This window comes from Notechis scutatus, chromosome 1 (genome assembly GCF_049901735.1).
Source record: "Notechis scutatus isolate UNSWTSFEM ecotype Mainland chromosome 1, rNotScu1.2, whole genome shotgun sequence".
NCBI lineage: Eukaryota > Metazoa > Chordata > Lepidosauria > Squamata > Elapidae > Notechis > Notechis scutatus.
The window spans coordinates 336,025,111-336,048,888 of NC_142009.1; the positions used below are offsets into that span (position 1 = coordinate 336,025,111).

Sequence of the window (23,778 nt, forward strand, 5' to 3'; positions counted from 1 at the left end):
AACTGGATCAGCAGCTCCTTTTGGGCAGTTTGAGCTTCCTGAGTTGGCACAGGAAGAAACTTCTTTATTGTGATTTTTTGATGGCTTTTTTTGATGTTAGGAATCTATTTTAGGTCATGTGATATAATAGAACCTAGAAATTTGAAGGTCTCTATTGTTGATGCTGTGTTGTCTAGTATTGTAAGAGGTGGTAGCATGGGAAGGTTTTCTTCTAAAGTCTACCACCATTTCTACAGTTTTGAGTGTGTTCAGTTCCAGATTCTTCCGGTAAGCTCACCAAATATCTCCTGAAACCAGAAAAAAGGAGCTGGAAATTGATTCCAATGCTCCAAAATGAATATCCGGAGGTTGGAAGCTGTCTTTGGACATAGTCATAGAACATAAACATCACAGAACCGGAAGGGAACCTCGGAGGTCTTCTAGTCCAACCCTCCCTGCTCCAAGCGGGAGACCGTATCCCATCCAATGGTTCCACGCTCTGTTCTTGAAAGCCTCCACTCACGGGGAAGCCACAACTTCTGGTGGCAAGGCGTCCCACTGATTCATTCTCCTCACGGTCAGGATATTTCTTTTTAATTCTGGGCTGCTTCTCTCGTTCATTAGGTTCCATCCATGGCTTCGTGTCTTGCTTTCTGGTGCTTTGGAGAATAGCTTGATCCCCCCGCTCTTCCTTGGTGCGGCAGCCCCTCAAATACTGGAAGACTGCTAGCTATCATGTCACCCTTAGCCCTTCTTCTCACGACACTAAACATATCAAATTCCTGCAACTGTTCTTCGTAGGTTTTAGGCCTCCAGTCTCCTAATCCTCTTGGTTGCTCTTCTCTGCACCCTTTCTAGAGTCTCAACATCTTTTGTGTATCCTGGTGACCGGATTTCAGAATGGGCTCAGAATAACAGAATTGGAAGGCACCTTCAAGGTCTTCTAGTCCATCCCCCTTGTCAGGCAGGAGACCCTATATCATTCCAGACAAGGGTTTAATCCCTGCTAAAATGTCTTCAGCACCCACAACTTCCAGAGGTGTTAGGTGACTTACATTCCTGATTAATTGTTCTCACTGATAGGAAGTTCCTCCTTCATTCCAAGTTGCTTCTCTCTTTGATTACTTTCCATCCGTTGCTTCCTTCCCCCTCTGGTGCTTTGGAGAATAGCTTGACTCCCTCTTCTTTGGGGCAGCCCCTGAGATATTGGAAGACTGCTCTCACGTCATTTCTGGTCCTTCTCTCCACTGGACTAGCCAAACCCAATTCCTGCAACCGTTCTTCCTATGTTTTAGTCTCCAGCCCTCTGAACATAGGAAGAACGGTTGCAGGAATTGGGTTTGGCTAGTATAAATTGCTGGGATTTGACAGATTACATCCAGGGGTTGGATTCAAAAAAATCCCAGCAACCGGTTTGTTGCCTGGTTGCTGGGTGGGCGTGGTTATGGTGGGGGTGGTGTTAGGAATATAAATCACCTAACAGGTATTTGGGTTAGAAATATATAAACCAGGATAAACATTTTAAAACTGTATCTTTAAGAAAATGCAAAACTGTAATTAGGTGTGGTTTCTCAAACGGCCATAAGATGGAGCCAGAAACCTGGGTTGTTTCAGTCTTAGTCTCAGAAGAGAGTGTGGTTTGAGTGATTATCTCGGTTTCCTTCTGTTGGAAAGTATTGCCGTTGCTCCATTTCTTCTAATTGACTGATATTACTGGATTTAATGTAAGTCTGATACTGAACTGTTTTTGACACTGGAATTTGATATTTGGATTATCCCTGGATGAAAACTGACTGATTTTACCTGTGAATGATTTTGGATTGCTTATTTTGGACTTTGCTTAAACCTTTCTGGAAGTAAAAACCTACATTTACTGTACAGTGTATCTGTGTGCTCTGTGTGTATTATTCCAACACTACTCTCTATACGTCTCCCTGTATGCACTCATTCTCCTAACGGGGAATTACCTCAACAGGTGGCCTACCAGAACTTCCTGTTTCCAGCTTCCGGTGGGCCTCCAGAACCCAGGGGTGGCCATTTTCATCCTCCCAAGGGTCTGGAGGCCTTCCCTGGGCGAAAATAGGGCGAAAATAGCCTCCCATAGACTCTGGAGGTCCTCCGGAAGCCGGAAACAGGCCCGTTTCTGGACTTCCGGAAGGCCCTTTTTTCCCCCTCCCAGAGTCTCCGCGGAGACTCTCTGCTTACCTGCATCAAAAACGGGCCACGTGGAGACTCCTGGGAGGGGAGGGGCGGCACCAGCTGGTCGGTTGGCGAACCGGATGTAATTTTAACATCCGGTTCGCCTGAACCAATCCGAACCAGTGGAATCCCACCTCTGATTACATCCCAGGCTCCTGGCTTGAGCAGCGGGTTGGACTAGATGACCTACAAGGTCCCTTCCCACTCTGTTATTCTATTCCAAATTGGACAGTCTAGTGCAGCTTTAAGCGCCATTTTTGTGTGTGTGTGATCATGATGCTATTCTTCAAGGGGTGGGATTCTAACCAGTTTCCCTACCGGTTTGGCGGATTGCGCACTTTGCGCGCGCGCAGCTTTCCAAACACCAGCTGAAGCTCGGCTGCGTCCATCAGATGATAAAGAACAGAAAAGCACAGCTGATCATTGGAGCCTTTTTTTTTTTAACTACCGGGTTCCGCCCAACTGGTAGCCATTTTTTCTCCTGGTTTGGTCAAACGGGGCTGAACCGGTAGCGTTTCACCATGGCTATCCTTCGGTTGACCGCGTTAGCCAGATTGGATCTCTTGTGTTCTACAAGGTCCTCCTGAAGCGATCTGCCCCAGCTGAATCCCCAATCCAGAATGCTCCTGGTATCAGGAATCCAACATGCACCCCCATTCACACCACAAGTCTGTAGCCCCATCTTTCAGAGTGAAAAAGATGGATTTATTAGGAGTTGACATGTCGGCGTTTCCTGGTTGCAGCCGACTCTGACACATCATTCATTTCCCCCTTAACCTTGGTCTCCCCCCCGCACCCCCTGTATGTATATCCTCCAATGAGACACATCCATAGCCAAGAGTCATCAATCAGGCTCTCCAGTAATAATCTTGTGTGCCAACAGTTTAGTTTAGTTTATTGTCACTGCATCTCATACAACAAAATCAAACACCACCTTCGGTGCACATCATGACCATGAAAATAAACACAAACACACATCCTTCACACACCTCACACTGAATTGAAAACCTACAACACCACACCAACAGTGCACTATACAGCAGAATTCAACAGAGTTACTGCCCTGGGATAGAAGCTGTTTTTCAGCCTATTTGTCCTTGTTTTTAATTATCCGGTACCGTCTGCCAGATGGTAATAGTTCAAAAAAAAAGGGGGGTGCCCAGGATGAAATGGATCTTTAAGGATGTTTTGAACTTTCTTAAGGCAGCGGGAGCTAGAAAGCTCTTCCAAAGAGGGGAGAGGGCAACCCATGATCTTCTGCGCAATGACGTTAACCCCTCTGGAGCGCCATCCTATCTGCCCCTGTGCAATTGGCAAAACAGACACAGGTGCAGTAAGTTAAGATACTCTCTATGGTGCAGCGGTAGAAGGCTGCCAAGGCGATTATCCGAGGCACTTAAGGAATGCCCTGCTTTCCTCCCACTCCCTTTCTTGCTGGCAACTAAAAAAACCAAAGGAGTATTTTTGAGTTGACACACGGTCTTCGTTCAAAAACCTGCCTGCTTTTTGCCTCTGAGAACGATTGCCAACTCCCTGTCCCAATCCTATCACCTCTTCAGGGATGCCGAGAGATTAGCCATGCTGCCGGTCGCCTCCCTGTGCGAGTCTCATTTCTGGCCTCTGTACCTTCCGAACACAACCACTTTCATGCTCTACAAATCCCCTCTTCTCCAGGTGTGGGAAGCAACAGCGCACGAGCCGCGATCACGGCCCTGGTTTTTCCCAATGCAGATTAAATTAGGAACCACCAATGCCCGTTTCTACAACAAAACCTCTAATCCCCTGCCTTTTCTCTTGGTAGAGGGGGAACCCTTCTCTGTTGGTGGCAAGCGAGGTGGTCTCGGAGAGTCACCCCTGGATCGTCTCCTCCCGGGCAAACATTTCCCATCCAATGTGATTTATTAACAGCCCCGGCTTAATTGCTTTTGTAATTAATTATTTCTGGTCTGTTGATCGGAACAGACACATCTCGTCATCGGTGCAAAAATCCAATTTCCAGATTCTATTAACACCTCGCCCGGGTTGCAGAGATGACAGAAGTGTCTGGTCCCATGGGAAGGGTGGGATGGCAGATCTCAAGGGGTCTCGAGGGGTGCACGGGGGGGGAAGGTGCTGTTTGCAGGGAGCGGTGGTGTGTATATCTCCTGGCTCCAATGCGGCAAAGTGAAGGGATCCCAGTGGGCTTCGCTTGCCAAAATTCCTTTCTCTCCCAATTAAAAGGAGAGAAATTCAACCAAGGGACGTGATCGACTGTGAAATGGAGAAGAAATGTAAGGGTCGGGATGCCATCGTACTTCCAAATTTGGCACAGAGACCATTTTAAGACGGGTTTTGTGTGCTTCCCGATTGGCTGGATCATTGATTGGGTCCAATGCATCTGGAATGAAATCTGGGGAGTGGGAGGGTGTGATTATGGGAGGGTAGCTGGGGAAACTTGTTTTAGGGGAAGATTTAGTGCTGTATTTTTCCAAGATTGGCAATTTTTAAGACGGATGGACTTTGACTCCCATAATTCTTCAGCCAGCGAGCTTTAAAATGGGCAGGCTTCAACTCCCAGAATTCCCCAAACTAGTATCCTTTAAGATGGATGGACTTCAACTCCCAGAATTCCCCAAACTAGTATCCTTTAAGATGGATGGACTTCAACTCCCAGAATTTCCCAAACTAGTATCCCTTTAAGATGGATGGACTTCAACTCCCAGAATTTCCCAAACTAGTATCCCTTTAAGATGGATGGACTTCAACTCCCAGAATTCCCCAAACTAGTATCCCTTTAAGATGGATGAACTTTGACTCCCATACTTCTCCAGCCAGCATGCTCTAAAAGGGGTGGACCAACTCCCAGAATTCCCCAGACAGCATCCTTTCAAAGGGGTGGACTTCCACTCCCAGAATTCCACAGCCAACATGCTTTAAGATGGGTGGACTTCCACTCCCAGAATTCCCCAGCCAGCTATGCTATGCTATGCTGGAGGAATTCTGGGAGTTGAAGTCCACAAGTCTTAAATTTGCCAAGTTTGGAGACCTCTGCTTTAAGATGTAAGGATTTTCACCTCCCAAAATTCGCCAGCAAGCTTTAAGATAGGTGGACTTCAACTCCCAGGCCGCCATGCTTTAAGATGGATGCACTTCAACTCCAGCACGCTGCCCGAGGAATTCTGGGACTTGAAGTCCACACCTCACAAAATTTCCCCATTTTGAAAAACCCCACACACAATTCTTATGGCTTTTCCTTTCCTGTTCTAGTTTGGCGTTAAAGGATTTCATTTTCTTGGAGAAAAGCCACAATTTGAGTACACTGAATTGAAAAAAAAAAAAAAAAAGCACCATATATTTGGCTGTCAGCCATTCCTATTCTCTGGTGTTTTGGCTTCATCTATTTTTTCCCCTACGTATAAAATGGTCGTAATAAGATGGGGAAAAAAAGGGGGGAAAAGAGAGAGACGAGAGGTGACTTTAAGCGATGGAGCTGGTTCCTTGCAGACTTGCCAGGAAAAACAATTAATATAGTTACTCTTGGATCACAAAGGCTATTGGCACTTTGAAGGTGCAAATATATATTCACAGCAGAAGTTTAACCAAATTAAAATGAGGACCATTTCCATATTTTCTACATATTAGCCAGCAAGGTATTTAAATATTCAGCATATGGTTTTTAAAAGAGAAAAAGAATGAAAGAAGACCTGAAATCAGAAATGCTCAAACATTTCAAACGCTTATAAATATTCTATCGCTGTTGGAGTGCAACAGAGAAGGTGTTAGAAGTTAAATACTTACCTCAATTTACGACCGCAATGGAGACCAACAGGTCTGTTGCTAAGCAAGACCGTTGTTGAGTGAGTTTTGCCCCATTTTACAACCTCTCTTGCCACCGTTGCCAAGGGGAAAATCCCTGGAGTTGTTAAGTGAGTCACACGGTTGTTAAGCAAATCGGGCTTCCCCAGGGACGATGATGTCGGAAGGTCGCAAAAGGGGATTGCGCAGCCCCTTTTGTGACATGGCAGCCGTCATAAATGGGAACCAGATGCCCAGGGTCTGAATTTTGATCACGTGACCGTGGGAATACTGCAATGGTCGTAAGTGTGAAATGCGATCATAAATCATTATTTTCAGTGCCGTTGTAAGTTGGAACGGTTACTGAATGAATTGTTGTAAGTCAAGGACTTATTTATAGTGTCTCTAAGAATCTTCCTTCCTTCCTTCTCTTTCCTCCTTCTCTTCCTTCCTTTCTTCTCTTCCTTCCTTCCTTCCTTCCATTCTTCCCTTCCTTCATTTTTCCTTCCTTCCATCTTTCTTCCATCCTTCCTTTCTCTTCCTTCCTTTCTTTTTCTTCCTTCCTTCTCTTCCTTCCTTCTTCCTTCCTTTATTTTTCCTTCCTTCCTTCTCTTCCTTCTTTCTCCCTTCCTCTATTTTTCCTTCCTTCTCTTTCTTCCTTCATTTTTTCTTCCTTCCTTCTTTCTTCCATCCTTCCTTTCTGCTCTTCCTTCCTCCCTTCCTTCCTCTATTTTTCCTTCCTTCCTTCTCTTCCTTCTTTCTCCCTTCCTCTATTTTTCCTTCCTTCTCTTTCTTCCTTCATTTTTCTTCCTTCCTTCTTTCTTCCATCCTTCCTTTCTTCTCTTCCTTCCTCCCTTCCTTCCTTTATTTTTCCTTCCTTCCTTTCTTCCTTCCTTCCTTCCCTTCTTTTTTTCATCTTAAAAATATAACTGGGATTTTATCCCTCACTTCAGTGATTCAAAGTTTTCCCCGTGATGTTAAAGGAATTCAATTTACTTCACTTTTAAGGTTAATTTCTTATCAGTGTGTTTCACAGCTCCTTCTTGACTTACCCCCATGTTGTTTAGCGACCGCTCGACACAACAACAGTATTGACTTATGACCGGTCCTCACACTTTTGACTATCTGCATGATCACGTGATCAAACTTCAGCCAATGGGCGACCGGCATCTATTTAAGAAAGCTTGCCGTGTCTTAGGGGGGGTCACGTCATCACTATTGGTGACCTTCCCAGCTGGCTTCTGACAAACAAAGGATTCGCTTAACGGCCGTCGGATTCGCCGATCGAAATGCAGTGATCCCCTTAACAACCATGGTCCAAAAAAAGAAAAGGTTGCAAAATTGGGTGCCCCCTCACTTAACAATCTTAGTTAAGAAATGGTGGTTGCAAGTCAAAGGTTATCAGCAGTTGGTGGGATTCAACCGGTTCGCACTGGTTTGGCTGAACCAGTTGTTAAATTGCTGGCTGGCCCCTCCCCTCACGTTCCAGAAGTCCCCCCTGCGACCCATTTTGGTTCCTAGGTAAGTGCAGGGAAGCTTACTAGACCCAAAACAGGATGCATGGGGGTGTGGACCGTTTTGGGCTTAGTAAGCCACCTAGGAGGCTGCAGGGGAGGCCCACAAGACCAGTGGTTGCCAACCAGGGACTACTGGTGGCCTGTAAGAAAATTTTGGTGGTCCACAGAGAAATGTCACCCCCAAAGCAATGAATCCAGGAAAGGAAGGGATAAGAGAAAGAAGGAAAGGAAAAGAAGGAAAAAAAGGAAAGGAAAGAGAATAACAGAGAGTAGAGTAGAGTAGAGTAGAGTAGAGTAGAGTAGAGTAGAGTAGAGTAGAGTAGAGTAGAGTAGAATAGAATAGAATAGAATTGGAAGGGACCTTGGAGGTCTTCTAGTCCAACCTGCTGCCTAGGCAGGAAATCCTACACCAGACAAATGGTTATCCAACATCTTTTTAAAACTTCCAGTGTTGGAGCATTTTACAACTTCTGGAGGCAAGTTGTTCCACTGATTAATTGTCCTCCCTATTAGGAAATTTCTCCTTAGTTCTAAGTTGCTTCTCTCCTTGATGACTTTCCATCCGTCGCTTCTTTTTCCTGCCTTCAAGTCCTTTGGAGAATAGCTTCACTCCCTCTTCTTTGTGGCAGCCCCTGAGATATTGGAAGACGGCTACATGTCACCCCAAGTCCTTCTTTTCCATTAACTTAGATTAGTGACATCCTCTCAGCCGGCCCTCGCGCCTTGAAGATTTGCCTCACCAAAAATGAACAACTGAAAGGGAAAAGAGGCGATATTTGCAGGGCGTTTTAAGATAACGCTTTTCGCTTCCTTTCAGACATTCAATCCGCAAACCCGGGTGTTTTCCCCAAGCAAAGTCAGCAGAAGAGCCTCACGGAATAAGGGCAAGTTTTAGAAAGCGTCCAAAATGCAAAATGTTGAAATTAACATCCGGATGGATTTTGCAATTTCCTTCGGATTTGCTGGTGATTTTTCCCCAAGGCAAACGGAGCAGGTCACTTTAAAGAGATTAGCGTTACCTCCATTCTCTGTGGCTGGGTGTGAAACACACTCCATTTCCTTCCCTGGAACATCTTGCACATATTATATTGCTCCAACTGGTTGTTGTTGGTTTTTTTTTTTTTTGTACTTCCAGCAAAGAAACTTTCCTGTTTATCGGTTTGGCCGAGCCAGCGTGGGAGCCAAAATGACAATTGTTAGCAAATTTGCCAGAAACGCACCACACGCACCATTTATTCCAGCTGCAGAGTTGGACTTTCCTTGAAAACAAGATCTTCGTTGCATGAATCCGAAATCCAGATAACCAAATAAAAAAATTTAACACAACAGAAACAGCTAGTCCTTGATTTACGACCATAATTGGAAACTTGGAATTTCCATTTGTGCGTTGTTGGTGGTCGTAATTTGAGATGCCTCTGTGACCCACCTGATTTTACCAACATTTTCGCGGGGCTTGTAAAGTGAACACCGCCGTTGCAGAGTGAACAGCACGGTCGTAAAAAGAAAAAAAAATGTCACAGTTGTTAAGCGAACCCATTGTGCTCAATAGGCATTTTGTTTTTTCCAGAAACCAAAAGTAAATATCAAGTTTCTAGCAAAAAACAACAACCCCAAAACATAATAAATCATGGTCATGTGACTGCGGGAGAGTGCAAATGGCCGTAAACGTGAGAAGGTGACAAGTGTGATCACATGACCACGATGGAGGGCAGGGCCTGCTGTCAGAACTTTGAATCCCCGTTGCATCTTTTGGGGTGTCAGTCGTAACTTTGGAGGCTCACTAAGTGATCGGTCGTAAATTGAGAAACACGTGGACATGTAGCCAAGGAAGACGCCATCCTCCAGCGGCAGTTTCAGGATTTTACCCCTTTTCTGACTGGGTTCAAAAAGCCTGCGTTAGCTTAACCAGGTTTGTCAAAAATCCATTGGTACTCGAAAAGATATGAAATAGTATATAAGGTGAGCATGAATTTGATTTATGTCTGTACAAAAAGTTGTAACCCGGGGTTAAGCCGCTTTCTAAAAAGAAGTTTTATGTCTTTATGTTATGTATTTTGTTGGGGGTTTATGTTTGTTTATTGAGAATTAATAATGTTGGATAAGAACATATGAAACAGTAATAATATGAAATATAGTAATATGAAATAGATGAAAGTATAAGTTTAATGAATAAAATTGAACAGAAGTAAAGGAAGAAACAGTGAGAAGTTGGAAAAAGAGTAATAAGATATGAAGTTGAATACATAAGATGCATATTAAATTGTGTTTGTATGGAAATGTGATGATTTAGAATTATGTTGTACTTAAATAAGATGTTTTATTTTTTTTGTTAAGTAGTTCTTAGAAAAGATGTTCTATGTTCTTACGTTTTATGTTTTGTTTGTCTGTGTATTGTCTTTGAAAATTAATAAAATTTGTTTTTGTTTTTTAAAAAAATAATCCATTGGTACTCATCTCCACCGGCTAATCGTGGTTAGTTGTTGCAGGCCAGAGGAGGAGGAGGAAGTATGGGAGTCAGAGGAGGAACAGCCGAGTCCAGTGCCTGACATGTGGATACACAGAAGGCAGAGGAGAGGAGAGCAGTGGAGATCTATGGGCCGGTCCCTGGGACGGAAGAGCCACCGCTGCTAGCAAAGCCCCACCCTGGCTCTGGGGATTAAAAGGCAGGGGGCGGAGATGAATCGATGTGGCAGACAACGATTCATCTTCTGGCCGGCCGGACTTGTTAGCCTGCAAGTAAAACGCTTCACCGGGGTTGCTGGCATTCCTAATAAGGGAATATTTTCAGTTCACGTCATGAGGGTTTGTCGTATTTGGGGATCTGGGTCAGAACATTAGTTCAATCCCGGTTAGGTTTCTCTGCAGTTTTGAGCAGCTGCATCCGGATGTCTGCTTTTGGTTCTCAAGAGGAAAAGCCAGGATGGAACAGAAGAGTTGGAAGGGACCTTGGAGGTCTTCTAGTCCAACCCACCCACCCCGCTGCTCAGGCAGGAAACCCCACAGCATGTCAATTGAAAAGGGAATTGTTTACTTACTTCGTGTTTTCCCTTCATGTGGCAGATGTTGATGTCGTGTTTATTCGATCGCCAGGTCATTTTCTGTGTCAAGAGCGGAAGGACAAAAAACATCAATTTTAAAAAAAAGGCACCGTGGATAGCTTAGAATAATAATAATAAAAAAAATCGACATACATGCTGCCCCCAATCCTGACAAAACCACTGACACTGCAAATTCCAATTGTGGCTGCCTGGGGCGTCTTTAAATTTGTTAAAAAAAACTAACATTTCTGTCTACATCAGATTGGCCAAGGTGAATCTGCAACTTTAAAATGCATTTTTAAAAAACAGTTTATTTATATACTAGCTCGATACCCATGCTTCTTCGCTAGGAAACTATGTGGTCGGGCTTAGTTTTTGCGGAGGAAAATAAGGGGGAAAATTTTTGTCTCTGCCTACCAGCATCCATCGGTATTCATCTGGCTAGCGCCCTGTCAGTGTGTGAGAGAGTTGAGGGCTGTTTGGAAACTGAAGCAGTATTTGCTGTGTGAGCAAGGAAGAGACAGCAAGGAGCCTGGACGTGGCTTAGCTCAACTGTTCTGTACTAAAGCTGCTTGGTGCTCTGAAATTGAACCTGAACCTCCTCTCCTCTGCTTATGTTTTGCATTTGGAAGAGATTTCTTTTCAGGTGGGGAGTGGGAGTAGAACTCCTTAGCATCAGAGCGTGTTAATAATAATATAAGAATTTACTAATGCTCTGATGGTAATTTTGAAAAATCCTTTCTTAGCGAGCACCTAGAAGCCAAGAGGAACATACGGGCCGAATGTCCAGTTTGTAGGCTTTACGGTTCTGGAGATTTTGTGATGAAGCGTGAGGGGCATTTTGCTTTTACACACACACACATATATATATATATATGTGGATCTTTGGTTATTCGGGTTTTCTCCCGCGTAAAATTGGAAGTAACTTGGCGAAGTTTCGACAAAGTCTCATTCGTCATCTTCAGGCTTGTGTCTTCAGCTTTGTGCTTCTCAGAGTAATGTGAGCTCAAAGAAGCACAAAGCCGAAGACACAAGCCTGAAGAAGTCGAATGAGACTTCGTCGAAATGTCGCCAAGTTACTTCCAATTTTACGCTGAGAAAAACCCGAATAACCAAAGATCCACACACACACATATATATATTCTTAAGTTTTCACGGGTACTTACATGTATGTTATTCAGCTTTGTTCGGCATTTTCCCATGTCATTATAGTTGTGCTTTTAAAGTTGTAGCAACAAGTCTCATCTGCCATCATCAGGCTTCTGTATTGGTTTGTCTGTGAGTCAGACTTTGACAGTTGTTTCAGTAAAAGTCTGACTCACAGACGAACACAATACAGAAGCCTGATGATGGCAGATGAGATTCTGCCGAAACGCTACAACTTTAAAAGCACAACTATAATGACGCGAGAAAATACCCGAACAAAGCTGAATAACACACACACACACACACACACACACACACATAAAATGTATAACACATACATACATATATATTTTCCTTAACATACAGTACCCATTGATTGTGCAGAAATGGATAAGTGGACCTTAACGATAAAAGATAAAGAAGATACATAATATTTTAAAGTATTGATAAAATATTTTATCAATGGTTGGCCAACAGAAGCAGAATGTAGAAATTGGAAAAATACTGGTATTAGGTATGCCTTATGTTTAACATATTATTATATTATATATGTTGAGGTATAAGATTTAATAGCTGCCAGCTACTGTAAATCTGATGCAATGTAAGGCTGATGCAATATAAGGCTGATGCAATAAGGATGAATCAGCATAGTATGGGTATTGCCGTTTCAAGACTAAGGTGGGGTCTACAGAAGTTTTACCATTTGAAGAGATGTTTATATAAAGGCAGCCCTTAGAGACGGCATGTTCTCTCTCCTTGTGTCCAGTATTCATTGCAGAGTTCTCCGTGTAGAGTTAAGAAGAAGACTGATTGCTTGTAAGGTATTTTGCCTACCACGTATATTTCTGTATATGTCTTATATATAAGCCACTGTTAAATGTCTAAGTTCAGGGGTGGGATTCTACTGGTTCAGACTGGTTCGGGCAAACCAGATGTTAAAGTTACATCTGGTTGTCAAACCGGTATTTCAACCAACCGGTTGGCTCTGCCCACCCCACCCTGCCCTTCCCGAGAGTCTCCATGTGTCCCATTTTCGATGGAGGTAAGTGCAGGGTCTACGCGGAGGTTCTGAGAGGAGAAAAAATAAAACGGGCCTTCCGGAAGTCCAGAGATGGGCCTGTTTCCGGCTTCCAGAAGTCGCGAAACGGGCCTGTTTCTGGCTTTCGGTGGGCCTCCACAGCACGGGGGAGGATGTTTTCGCCCTCCCAGAGGCCTAGGGGAAGCCTCCGGACTCTGGGGAGGGTGAAAGCTTCCCCCGGACTCTGGAGGCCCATCGGAAGACAAGGACAGGAAGTTCTGGTAGGCCACGCCCACCATGGCCACGCCCACCCAACAACCAGGCAGCAAACCGGTGGCTGGAAGTTTGAATCCCACCCCTGTCTAAGTCTCTGGGTGTTGTGTTTTGCCCCTGGGTTGTCCGATAACGGTAGTCACGCTGCAAAACGCCCTGACAAATGTACTATTCTGTAAGCAAACTGACCCAGAGGAGGCGCCGTTTTTAACACACATGTACGTTAAGAGAAAATGTATACCCAAACTGTTTAAAATGCAATTCTTTTTTTTTTAAAGAACAATTCCATTGCACCTCCAGGAATTAGGGCACTTTTTTGGGAGGGGGGCGGGGTGGGGTGGGGGAATTGTTCTCTGTTTCTGTCGTTTTCCATCTCCCAACCTGTCTTAGCTGGCTCTGCTCATGTTTGCCATTTGGTTATTCACCGTTTTACAAACGCAGACGTTTCCGTGTCTACAATTTTCCGTCAAGAATATTTATTTTTTGTAGAGACGCCAAGATGCGTGGGTGGGTATCTATAGTCCGTGCAGGTGTCTGGTTGTGTAGAATAGTGCTCAACTTACCACCATTGGTTTAGTGACCGTTGAAAGCTACAACTGCCGCTGGAAAAAAGGGGCTTACGACTGTTTTTCAAACACGGGACCGTGGCAGCGTTCCCCGGGGTCACGTGATCAAAATTTGGATGCGGGGGAATAGCTGACTCGTATTTATGATGGTCGCAGGGTCTGTGTGTGTGTGTGTTTGTGTTTGTGTGTGTGTGTGTGTGTGATGCAATCCCCTTTGGCGACCTCCTGATCCCCAACGTCAAGAGGGAAGCCAGATTCACTTAACGACCATGTGACTACCTGAACACCTGCACTGATTCACTTAACGACCGTGGCGAAGAAGGTCGTAAAATGGGCCAGAACTCATTAACGAATGTCTTGCTTAGCCACGGAAATGTGGGGCTCAATTGTGGGCATAAGTCGAGGACCACCAGTACATACATACATACATACATTGATATGCATACACACAAGTGTGTGTGTGTGTATGTTTGTCTATGTATGTATTGTATTGTGTTACTATAACAATATATTTAATATAATATAGCAATAGCACGTAGACTTATATATTGCTTCAAAGTAAGCAGTTTACAGAGTCAGCCTCTTGCCCCCAACACTGGGTCCTCATTTTACCCACCTCGGAAAGAGGAATGGCTGAGTCAACCTTGAGCCTGGTCAGATTTGAACTGCTGGCAGTGGGCAGAGTTAGCTTGCAATGCTGCATTCTAACCACTGCATCACCATGGCTCTTGAGAGAGAAAGAGATGAAGGAAGGAAGGAAGGAAGGAAGGAAGGAAGGAAGGAAGGAAGGAAGGAAGGAAGGAAGGAAGGAAGGAAGGAAGGAGAGAGAAAGCAATAGACTTATATATGGAAGGATAGAAGAAGCATTTAGTGGAGAAGAAAGGAAGGAAGGAAGGAAGGAAATAGACTTATATACCGCTTTACAGTGCTTTTACAACCCTCTCTAAGCGGTTTACAGAGTCAGCCTCTGGCGCTCAACAATCTGGGTCCTCATTTTACCCACCTTGGAAGGACAGAAGGCTGAGTCCACCTTGAGCCAGACAGGATCGAACTCCTGGCAGTGGGCAGAGTCAGCCTGCAATGCTGCATTCTAACCACTGCGCCACCGAGGCTCATATATGCATATATATTATATATACATGCATGAATACACATGCATACATACACATATACATATGTGTGTATGTGCATGTATATATCAAATATAATACAATATATATTAATTATATTGTGTTGTATTGTATTATATTAATTATATTACATTAATGTTTTTTGTGTTAGTATTGCATGTATACTATATGGTGCTGCCTGCGTTGACCCCCGATACGAAGTGCCCCACCAACGCCCGAGGTCAACATCCAAGCCGTCCCGCCCGCCCACCCAAAGATGCAAAGGGGGAATTAAGTCACCCCGAAAAGATGGCCTAGCCATTTTTTCAGGGCTCAAAAAAAAATAAGACCCGGCCTTATTATATGAGAAACACGGTATGTGTGTGTGTGTGTGTGTATATACATATATATATGTATGTATTGTATATAGCACATATATTAATTAAATCGTGTTGCATTGTATTAATTATAGTATATTACCATATATTATACATATATATTTTTGAGTATGTACACATTTGTTCCTAGTGTTTGCTAATCTAGTCTTGCTAATATTGCTTGAATTGTTCTAAAAATGCCGAACAGTAAGTTTCTATTCAAATGCATATAGCAAATATCTTTTTTTCCAAATTCCCTGTGCGAGAGTGCAAAAAATGCTTTTCCTTTTAATGGGGTTTTCTGGAGAGCCTCTCTGAAAAAGATCCCATTCTGATCCATTCTCCAGAGGACCCCCAAGATAGCTCTCTCTCGCTCTCTCCAATAAGAAAAAAAAAAAGAAGGCATGGATAATTTATTTTTAAAACAGGCGCATGTGAATGTTTCAACATTGACGAAGCGACTGGAAAATTAAATGACTGGCGGTAAGCGACAGGAGAATTAAAACAGCCCAAACAATCTCGAAAAAGAGTCATAAAAAGGCAGTCATTCCTTTCTAATGCCACCTGGACAGGCCCTTTAGAGAGAGTATATAGGAAAAGAAGAATTTGTTTAAGCGGTGGAGGTTCTGCAATTGATTCACAATAATAATACTGTGTTCCCCCGAAAATAAGACCCCTGTCTTAATATTTTTTTTTTGCCACCAAAAAAAGGCACCAGGTCTTATTTTCGGGGGATGCCATTCACGGATAACCTCACTTGTGCGCGTCGCCCCGGCTTCCTTTTCGCGGTCAGAGGCCTTCAGGAACTTCTTCTGTCACCAGCAAGGCTTTCCTGAAGGCCTCTGTAGCCAATAATGGAGCTTTGGATCGATCCAGAGCTTTGTTAGCAGCTCCAGAGGCCTTCAGGAAAGCCTTGCCAGCCTTGCTGGCTGCAGAAGAAACGGACCGGCAAGGCAGGCGTCGGGGTGTGCCAGGCCTGGCTACAACTGATTGCAGGAAATACGACTTCAGCAATAGAGTGGTCAATGTCTGGAATACTCTACTCTGTAGTTTCTTCCCAAACCCCAAAAACTTTAACCTTAGACTGTCTACTATTGACCTCACACCTTTCCTAAGAGGCCTGTAGGGGGCGTGCATAAGCGCGCCAACGTGCCTACCGTCCCTGTCCTATTGTTTCTCTTATTCTTCTTTTTTTTTCTTATATGTACCCATTTCATGTATTCACAACTATGTATACACTTATACTTATTATCTTGTAAACAATTGGCAAATCAAATAAATAAATAAAATAAATAAACTGTCCAAAAATAAGTAGTAGGGCAGCTCCACCACCACCCCATCCCCACCCTAGCATAATTTTTACCCATCCAGTCTGGAGTGGGCGGAATCTTAATTAGGGATTATTTTGGGCGCATATGGCAAAATCAAGCCAGGACTTACTTTCAGGGCAGGTCATATTTTTGGGGAAACAGCTCAATAATAATAATAATTTATAGCATCTGGAGCATCACTTGAACAGCATCGGCACTGAGAAAATCTCAATTGAAAAAGGTAATTTTACTCAGAAAAGCTTACATACTGCAACCATATCTTTAATATTATTAAACACCCACACCTGCCTATCCCAGGTTCTTCGGAAGGACTTGAGAGGTAGAGAATAATGCGAAATTCAGGGCTAAATGTCTGGTGGCTAAATGCTCATTTATTGGCCGTTCAGAGTTACAGCGGCCCTGAAAGAAAACCACAACCGTGGAACGTTTTGCTGAGTGAGTACTTTGCTAAGTGAGTTCTGCTCCATTTTACCACCTTCCTGGCCACAGTTGTTAAGTGCAGTACTTGAGTTAGCCACACGGTCGTTAAGTGAATCTGCCTTCCCCCGTTGATTTTGCTCTTTCAAAGGTCGCAAAACGGGATCATGTGACCCCTGGGATGCTGCGACAGTCATAAATACGAGTCAGTTGCCAAGCATTCTGGATTTTGATCACATGACCCTGGGAACGCTGCAATAAATGTGAAAAATGGTCATAAGTCACTTTTTTTTCAGGTGCTTTGTAACTTGGTCACTAAGTGAACTGTCGTAAGTCAAGGACTACCTGTGAGAAAATAATATTAATAAATAACCATGTCAAGGTAATGCCTCATTGGGGGTTAATAACAGTCGTATATGGAGGGCAACCTGTATATATTGAGAATTTGTCTGTTAGACTTGCTGTAATTGTAACACAACACAACTCTTCATTTTATCTGCCTAAGGCGGGACTAGAACTCACCGTCTCCTGGTGATTGGCCCAAAGTCACCCAGTCAGCTTTCATGCCTAAGGTGGGACTAGAACTCACCGTCTCCTGGTGATTGGCTCAAAGTCACCCAACTGGCTTTCATGCCTAAGGCGGGACTAGAACTCACCGTCTCCTGGTGATTGGCCCAAAGTCCCCCAGCAATCTTTCATGCCTAAAATGGAACTAGAATTCACAGTCTCCTGGTGATTGGCCCAAAGCCACCCACCTGGCTTTCATGTCTAAGGTAGGACCAGAATTCACAGCCTCCTTGTGATTGGTCCAAGTTCACCCAACTGGCTTTCAAGCCTAAGGCAGGACTAGAACTCACACTCTCCTGGTGATTGGCCCAAAGTCACCCAGCCATCTTTCATGCCTAAGGCGGGACTAGAACTCACCGTCTCTTAGTGATTGGCCCAAAGTCACCCAGCAATCTTTCATGCCTAAAATGGAACTAGAATTCACAGTCTCCTGGTGATTGGCCCAAAGTCACCCAGCGGGCTTTCATGCCTAAGGCGGGACTAGAACTCACCGTCTCTTAGTGATTGGCCCAAAGTCACCCAGCTGGCTTTCATGCCTAAGGCGGGACTAGAACTCACCGTCTCCTGGTGATTGGCCCAAAGTCACCCAGCGGGCTTTCATGCCTAAGGCGGGACTAGAACTCACCTTCTCCTAGTGATTAACTAGGAGTCAGCCTTAACCAACAGACCAAAATGCAATAATAATATCCTTTCCAATTGTCCCTTTTTCTAATCTCCAATTTACCAGCAGGAGGGAAAGCTTCGGCACTCACCCGATGGTATCGCATCTCTCCGGCCGTAGCAGATTCCAAGCTGATCCGATATAAATTATCCCTGCAGAGAAAGATGGAGGGAGGGGGGGGAGGGAATGAAATTCATTGAGATTTAGAAATACCTTCGCATTGCCTCCTCCTTTCTCAATGTTTGGAGATGTCTCCAAACATAACCAGGCCACATTTAACAAAATAAAAAAAGTCAGAAGGGTCTTTGGAGGGCTTCTAGTCCAACCTCCTGCTCAGGCAGGAAACCCTAGACCCGGGATGGCAAACTTATGGCATGCGTGCCGCAGGTGGCACGCAAAGCCATTTGTGCCGGCACACGAGACACAGGCAAACTCACCTCACTTGCACATGTGTGCGCCTCCCGGCTGATGTTCAGCCTGTTTGAGGCCTTTTTCAACCTCCCAGAGGCTTGAGGACAGCTTCTGCAAGTCTTTGCAGGTCGAAAAATAGGCCCGTTCCGTCACTTCCTGTAAGTGACGAAATGGGCCTATTTTTTGGTCCGCAAAGGCTGCAGAAGCCTCTGGTAGGCCGAAAAAGGCCTCAAACGGGACGAAAATTAGCTGGGAGGCACAGTGCAGGTAAGGTGGTGTGTGTGTGGGGGGGGAATATGCACGCATACGTAGGGGGAGTGGGGGGCACAAACATTGCCTTCTGGGTGCTGGCATGTGAGAGCGCACACGATTTTTGTCACAGGAGCCCCAAAAGGTTAGCCACCACTGCCCTAGACAATTTCAGACAAATGGTTGTCCAATCTCTTCTTTAAAACTTCCAGTGTTGGAGCATCCACAACTTCTGGTGGCAAGTCGTTCCACTGGTTAATTGTTCTTTTTTTTTAAAAAAAAAGATTTTATTGGTTTTTAAAGACAAACAAAAACAAACAAAACATAAAAACATCCAACTTTCTTCCATAAGTATACAAGCAGTGTGTCGGTTGGCTTACAAATTTTTTGTGCATCCATTTCATAGTCTCAATTACAGTTACATTGCATAATAACTCATATTATCAATCAAAAATTGAATACCCTAGTGTCATTATTAATCAATTATTTGACTATAATTTTGTTCATTCATACTTTGCGAGATAACTATAATTTACTTAGCTTATTTTATAACAATTAATATAATCCTCCCAAATCTATCTAGAAACATTTTATAGATATAATAATAATAAAAAAGAAAAGAAATACATCTTTATATATTCATTGTTTTCTAAAATTCTACATATTTTAATATTATATTTTATTGTCTAACCATTGAAAGAAAAGGTCCCAAATTTTATAAAATTGTTTATCCTCTTGTTCTCTAATTTCAAATGTCAATCTACTCATTTCAGCACATTCCAATATTTTCTTAATAGTTTCCTCCTGCAATGGTATTTTCTCATTTTTCCAATTTTTAGCAAATACAATCCTAGCAGCTGTTAATACATTTACAATAAAATATTTTAAATCTTTACTGTATGTATCAGGTAGAATTCCCAATAAAAATATCTCTGGTTTCAAATCTATATGTTTTTTTGTCATTTTTTCCAACCACATGTGGATTTTAGTCCAATATTTTCTAGCGTCCACACAAGTCCACCACATATGGTAATATGAGCCACTGGTTAATTGTTCTAACTGTCACGAAATTCCTCCTTAGTTCTAGGTTGCTTCTCTCCTTGATTAGTTTCCTCCCATTGCTTCTAGCCCTGCCTTCTGGTGCGTTGGAGAATAGCTTGACTCCCTCTTCTTTTGTGGCAGCCCCTGAGATATCGGAAGACCGCTATCATGTCTCCCCTGGTCCTTCTTTTCATTTAAACAAGGCTTCCTTAAAACAATAATAAAGAAACAAAGACCGAAGCAGTCCGCAATTTTTAAAGAACGTTTGTAAAACGAGAACATGCCAGGTGCTTAAAATCTGAAGTTCGGAACTTAAAGGGCGCATGGACATCCTATTTCCTTGACCTGTTTTGAGATTTTAAATGCATGCAAAAGGTTTGTCCCCTCTCCCAGTCTGCCAGGTGCTTGATGGATGCTTAGAAAATCTGAGTTCTTGAATTGCAAGCCCTTAGGGCAGGGGTGGGCAAACTTTTTGGCTCGGGGGCCGCATTGACTTTTAAAATTTGACAGACGGCCGGCAGTCAGCACAAGATTTTTTGGGAATCGCCCCCACCCTTCCCCCATCTTCTCCTCCTTCCCCTCCCTCGGAGGCCCCTGAGTCAGGAGTTGCTACCGCCGGCGCGGCTCCGCGCGGCTCCAGTCCGCGTTGCCTCGGGAAGGAAAGGCAAAAAGGAAGAGCCGTGGCGGTGCTTTGCAATGGCAGCAGCAGCACCGGAGGCTCAGGCTCAGCAGCTCCTGGTTTTGCCTTTTCCTTCCCAAGGCAACGCAGGACTGGAGCCGCACGGAGCTGCGCCGGCGGTAACTCCTGACAGCCCCAGCCGGACACCTGAGCGGAGCCTGGGCGAAACTGCCTGTTGCTGCTGCCGGAGCACCGCCGGGTCACCTCCTCCAAGCAGCCCGCCCGCCCGCCGGGCTTCCCCTCTACCGCGTGGCTCGGGGCCAGGCGCGGCGCCATGAAGTTAAAGGAAGCCGAGTTGCTGGGAAGTTGCTCGGGTGCTGGGAGCAGGCTTTTAAAGTGCCGCCCGAGCAAAGTTTAAGCTTGGAAGCCCGAAATCCGAGCAACTTCCCAGCAACTTTAACCTTTTTAACTCGCGCGCTCGCGCCTCGCCCCGAGCCGCACAGCAGCCCGCCCCACCCACCGGGCGGAACCCTTCCCGCTCCTCGGCGGGAAGACGCTCCAGCCTGCAAACTTTGCCTTTGCAAAGCCCTGGAAGCCCGGAAAACCGAGCAACTCCCCAGCAACTTTCGGCCGTTTTAACTCGCGGAGCTCGCGCCTGCCCCCGAGCCGCACGGCCGGGCTTTCCCTCCGCCGCGCGGCTCGGGGCCAGGCGCGAGCGCCCGCGAGTTAAAACGAAGCCGAAAGTTGCTGGAAGTTGCTCAGGTGCTGGGAGCAGGCTTTTAAAGTGCCGCCCGAGCAGGACCGCCCGAGCTGGGAAGCGGGCATCAAGGCAGGGCAAGTCTCCACCAGCAGCGGCCTAGCTTTAGGTGGCTCCAAGCAGCCCGCCCGCCCGCCGGGTGGAACCCTTCCCGCTCCTCGGCGGGAAGACGCTCCAGCCTGCAAGCTTTGCCTTTGCAAAGTTTAAGCCTGGAAGCCCCAGAAAAAAGGGGATCGGCGGGGACTCACCTTCGGAGAGGTCGCACTCGAAGGTGATTTGAAGTCCCAGCCGAGGCCTTTGCAAATTTCTTTTCTTTCCTACCCCTAGATCGCTCCGCACTGTTTTGCAGCTTTGGGGCCACGCGGCACAGGGCAATACGCCACGCCCAGCGATTTTTTTTCAGGGGCGGGCTGGATTGGACAGACCAATGGCAGCGATTTTTTTCAGGGGCGGGCCGCATTGGACAGACCAACGGGCCGGATGTGGCCCGCGGGCCGTGGTTTGCCCACCCCTGCCTTAGGGGATAGCAGGCCTCTCCAGGTAGGGATGGAAAAAAAGCCCCCCCCCCCTCGTTGATCCTTCGAATGTAGCACCAGCATCTGCAAAGAGATCCACAGTCCCAGGCTGTATGAACACAGAGATAATATCGTAGGAAGAAAAATCTGATCTGGTTCCAATCCGGGAGAAAGGCACTGGAAATAAAATGGAGGTAGATTGGAAAGAAGGATTCCTTTTATGGATGGACTGAACCAATAACGGCATGTAGTTCTGGGACAGCTGACCAATTGGTTTGATGAGGATGAGTATTTTGAGATGCTCCAGGGGTGTTGTGCAAAGTAGTGAGCCTTGCGCCTTTTGCTATTCTGATGATGGAGGTTTAATTCCATTAGGTCCTAAAAGTCATGTCAGGTTCTTAGAATTTGGATGTCTGGAGGTGGTGCGCTGTGTCAACTGGAGCTGAAGGTGTTTTGTTTGTGAACAGGCTGGCCTGGATTTGTCAACTGGCACAAAAATATCCATCTCTAAAGACTTCAGGCATCTGCTGGAGGATGTTGGGACTGCTTTCAGTCTTTGTTAAGATTTTTCTCCATTTCTTCATATGAGGAAATATAATATTCCACCTCTTTTAATATCCCCCAAAATATTTCATTCTCTGAGGAATGGGGAGGCTTCCTCCAGTATCAAAGACCACAAGAAGTGCACATGCTGCTTTACACTGCACCGGTGTACTGTGTGTGTGTGTGTGTGTGTGTGTGTGTGTGTGTGTGTGTGTGTATATATATATATATATATATATATGGATCTTTAGTTATTTGGGTTTTCTCCCGCGTAAGATTGGAAGTATCTAGGCAACGTTTCGATGAAGTCTCATTCATCTTCTTCAGGCTTCTGTCTTCGGCTCTGTGCTTCTCAGTGATGTGAGCTTGCAGCTGCTTCTTCCTTTTAACTGCTAGTGGGGTGTGACTTGATTGGGTGGGGCTTGGCTATGTTCACACCCCACCCAATCAGAACACAGCCAAGCCCCCCACCCAATCAAGTCACACCCCCACTAGCAGTTAAAAGGAAGAAGCAGCTGCAAGCTCACATCACTCTGAGAAGCACAGAGCTGAAGACAGAGCCTGAAGATGATGAATGAGACATCATCAAACGTTGCCTAGATACTTCAATCTTACGCAGGAGAAACCGCCAGCAAATAACCAAAGATCCATATATATATATATATATGTGTGTGTGTGTGTGTGTGTGTGTGTGTGTGTGGCCATGAGAAGGCGTATCTCTCTCTCCTTGTGTTCTGTCTGCATTGTGGTTCTCCATGCAGAATAAAGAAGGTTGCTTGCTTGCCAGGTATTTGCCGACCACGTATGTGTAGGTATATAGCTGTCTTGTATATAAACCACTGTTAAAAGCCTCTGTGTGCTGTGTTGTGCTCCTGGGTTGTCTCACAATAGTAGTCATGCTGCAAACACTCTGACACTCTGAGAATGGCTTATGTTGGGCGATCCATCCGCTTTCTCTTGCCAGACAATCATAGCACCAGGCCAGTTAGTCTTTCGGCTTCACCTCCAAAGCGGCTGTTGCCACTAAAATTTGAGGGCAATGTCCGCTCCAGGGAATCAGTTCCATCTTGTGCACATCTGTCCTTCTTTGAATTTTTATCCATCCCCATTAAATCAAGACGCGATGGCTTGAAGAAGCCATTGGCCAGCTGCGTTGCCAGGCCTCCCTTTGGGGAGTCAGCAGCAGAAGGACACCCTGGAGAGCATCCAAATGCTAATCAAGGAGAGAAGCAACCTTGAAGTAAGGAGGGATTTCCTGATGGTGAGAACAGTTAATCTGTGGAATGGGTTGCCTCCGGGAGTTTTGAAAGAAGACATTGGATAACCATTGGTCTGAAATGGTTTAGGGTTTCCTGCCTGAGAAGGGTTGGACTAGAAGACCTCCGAGGTCCCTTCCTATTCTATTCTATTCTATTCTATTCTATTCTATTCTATTCTATTCTATTCTATTCTATTCTATTCTATTCTATTCTATTCTATTCTATTCTATTCTATTCTATTCTATTCTATTCTATTCTATTCTATTCCATTCCATTCCATTCCATTCCATTCCATTCCATTCTACTCCACTCTATTCGGCTACTCTGCTCTGCTCCTCTCCTCTATTCTACTACTCTATTCTATACTCTACTCTACTCTATTCTGCTACCCTACTCTACTTTACTCTACTGT

The 23,778-nt window shown here is 44.9% G+C and overlaps 1 protein-coding gene across 1 annotated transcript in view; it reads right to left on the reverse strand.

Annotated features, from left to right (window-relative positions):
* SEMA6B (semaphorin 6B) overlaps positions 1-23,778 on the reverse strand; it is a 213,478-nt gene that overhangs the window by 45,400 nt on the left and 144,300 nt on the right. Inside the window, exons 4-5 of the mRNA XM_087952008.1 lie at positions 18,064-18,124; positions 10,505-10,567 (exon numbers count right to left, since the gene is read on the reverse strand). Coding sequence (XP_087808134.1) covers positions 10,505-10,567; positions 18,064-18,124 — 124 coding nt within the window. The remainder of the gene's footprint in view (positions 1-10,504; positions 10,568-18,063; positions 18,125-23,778) is intronic.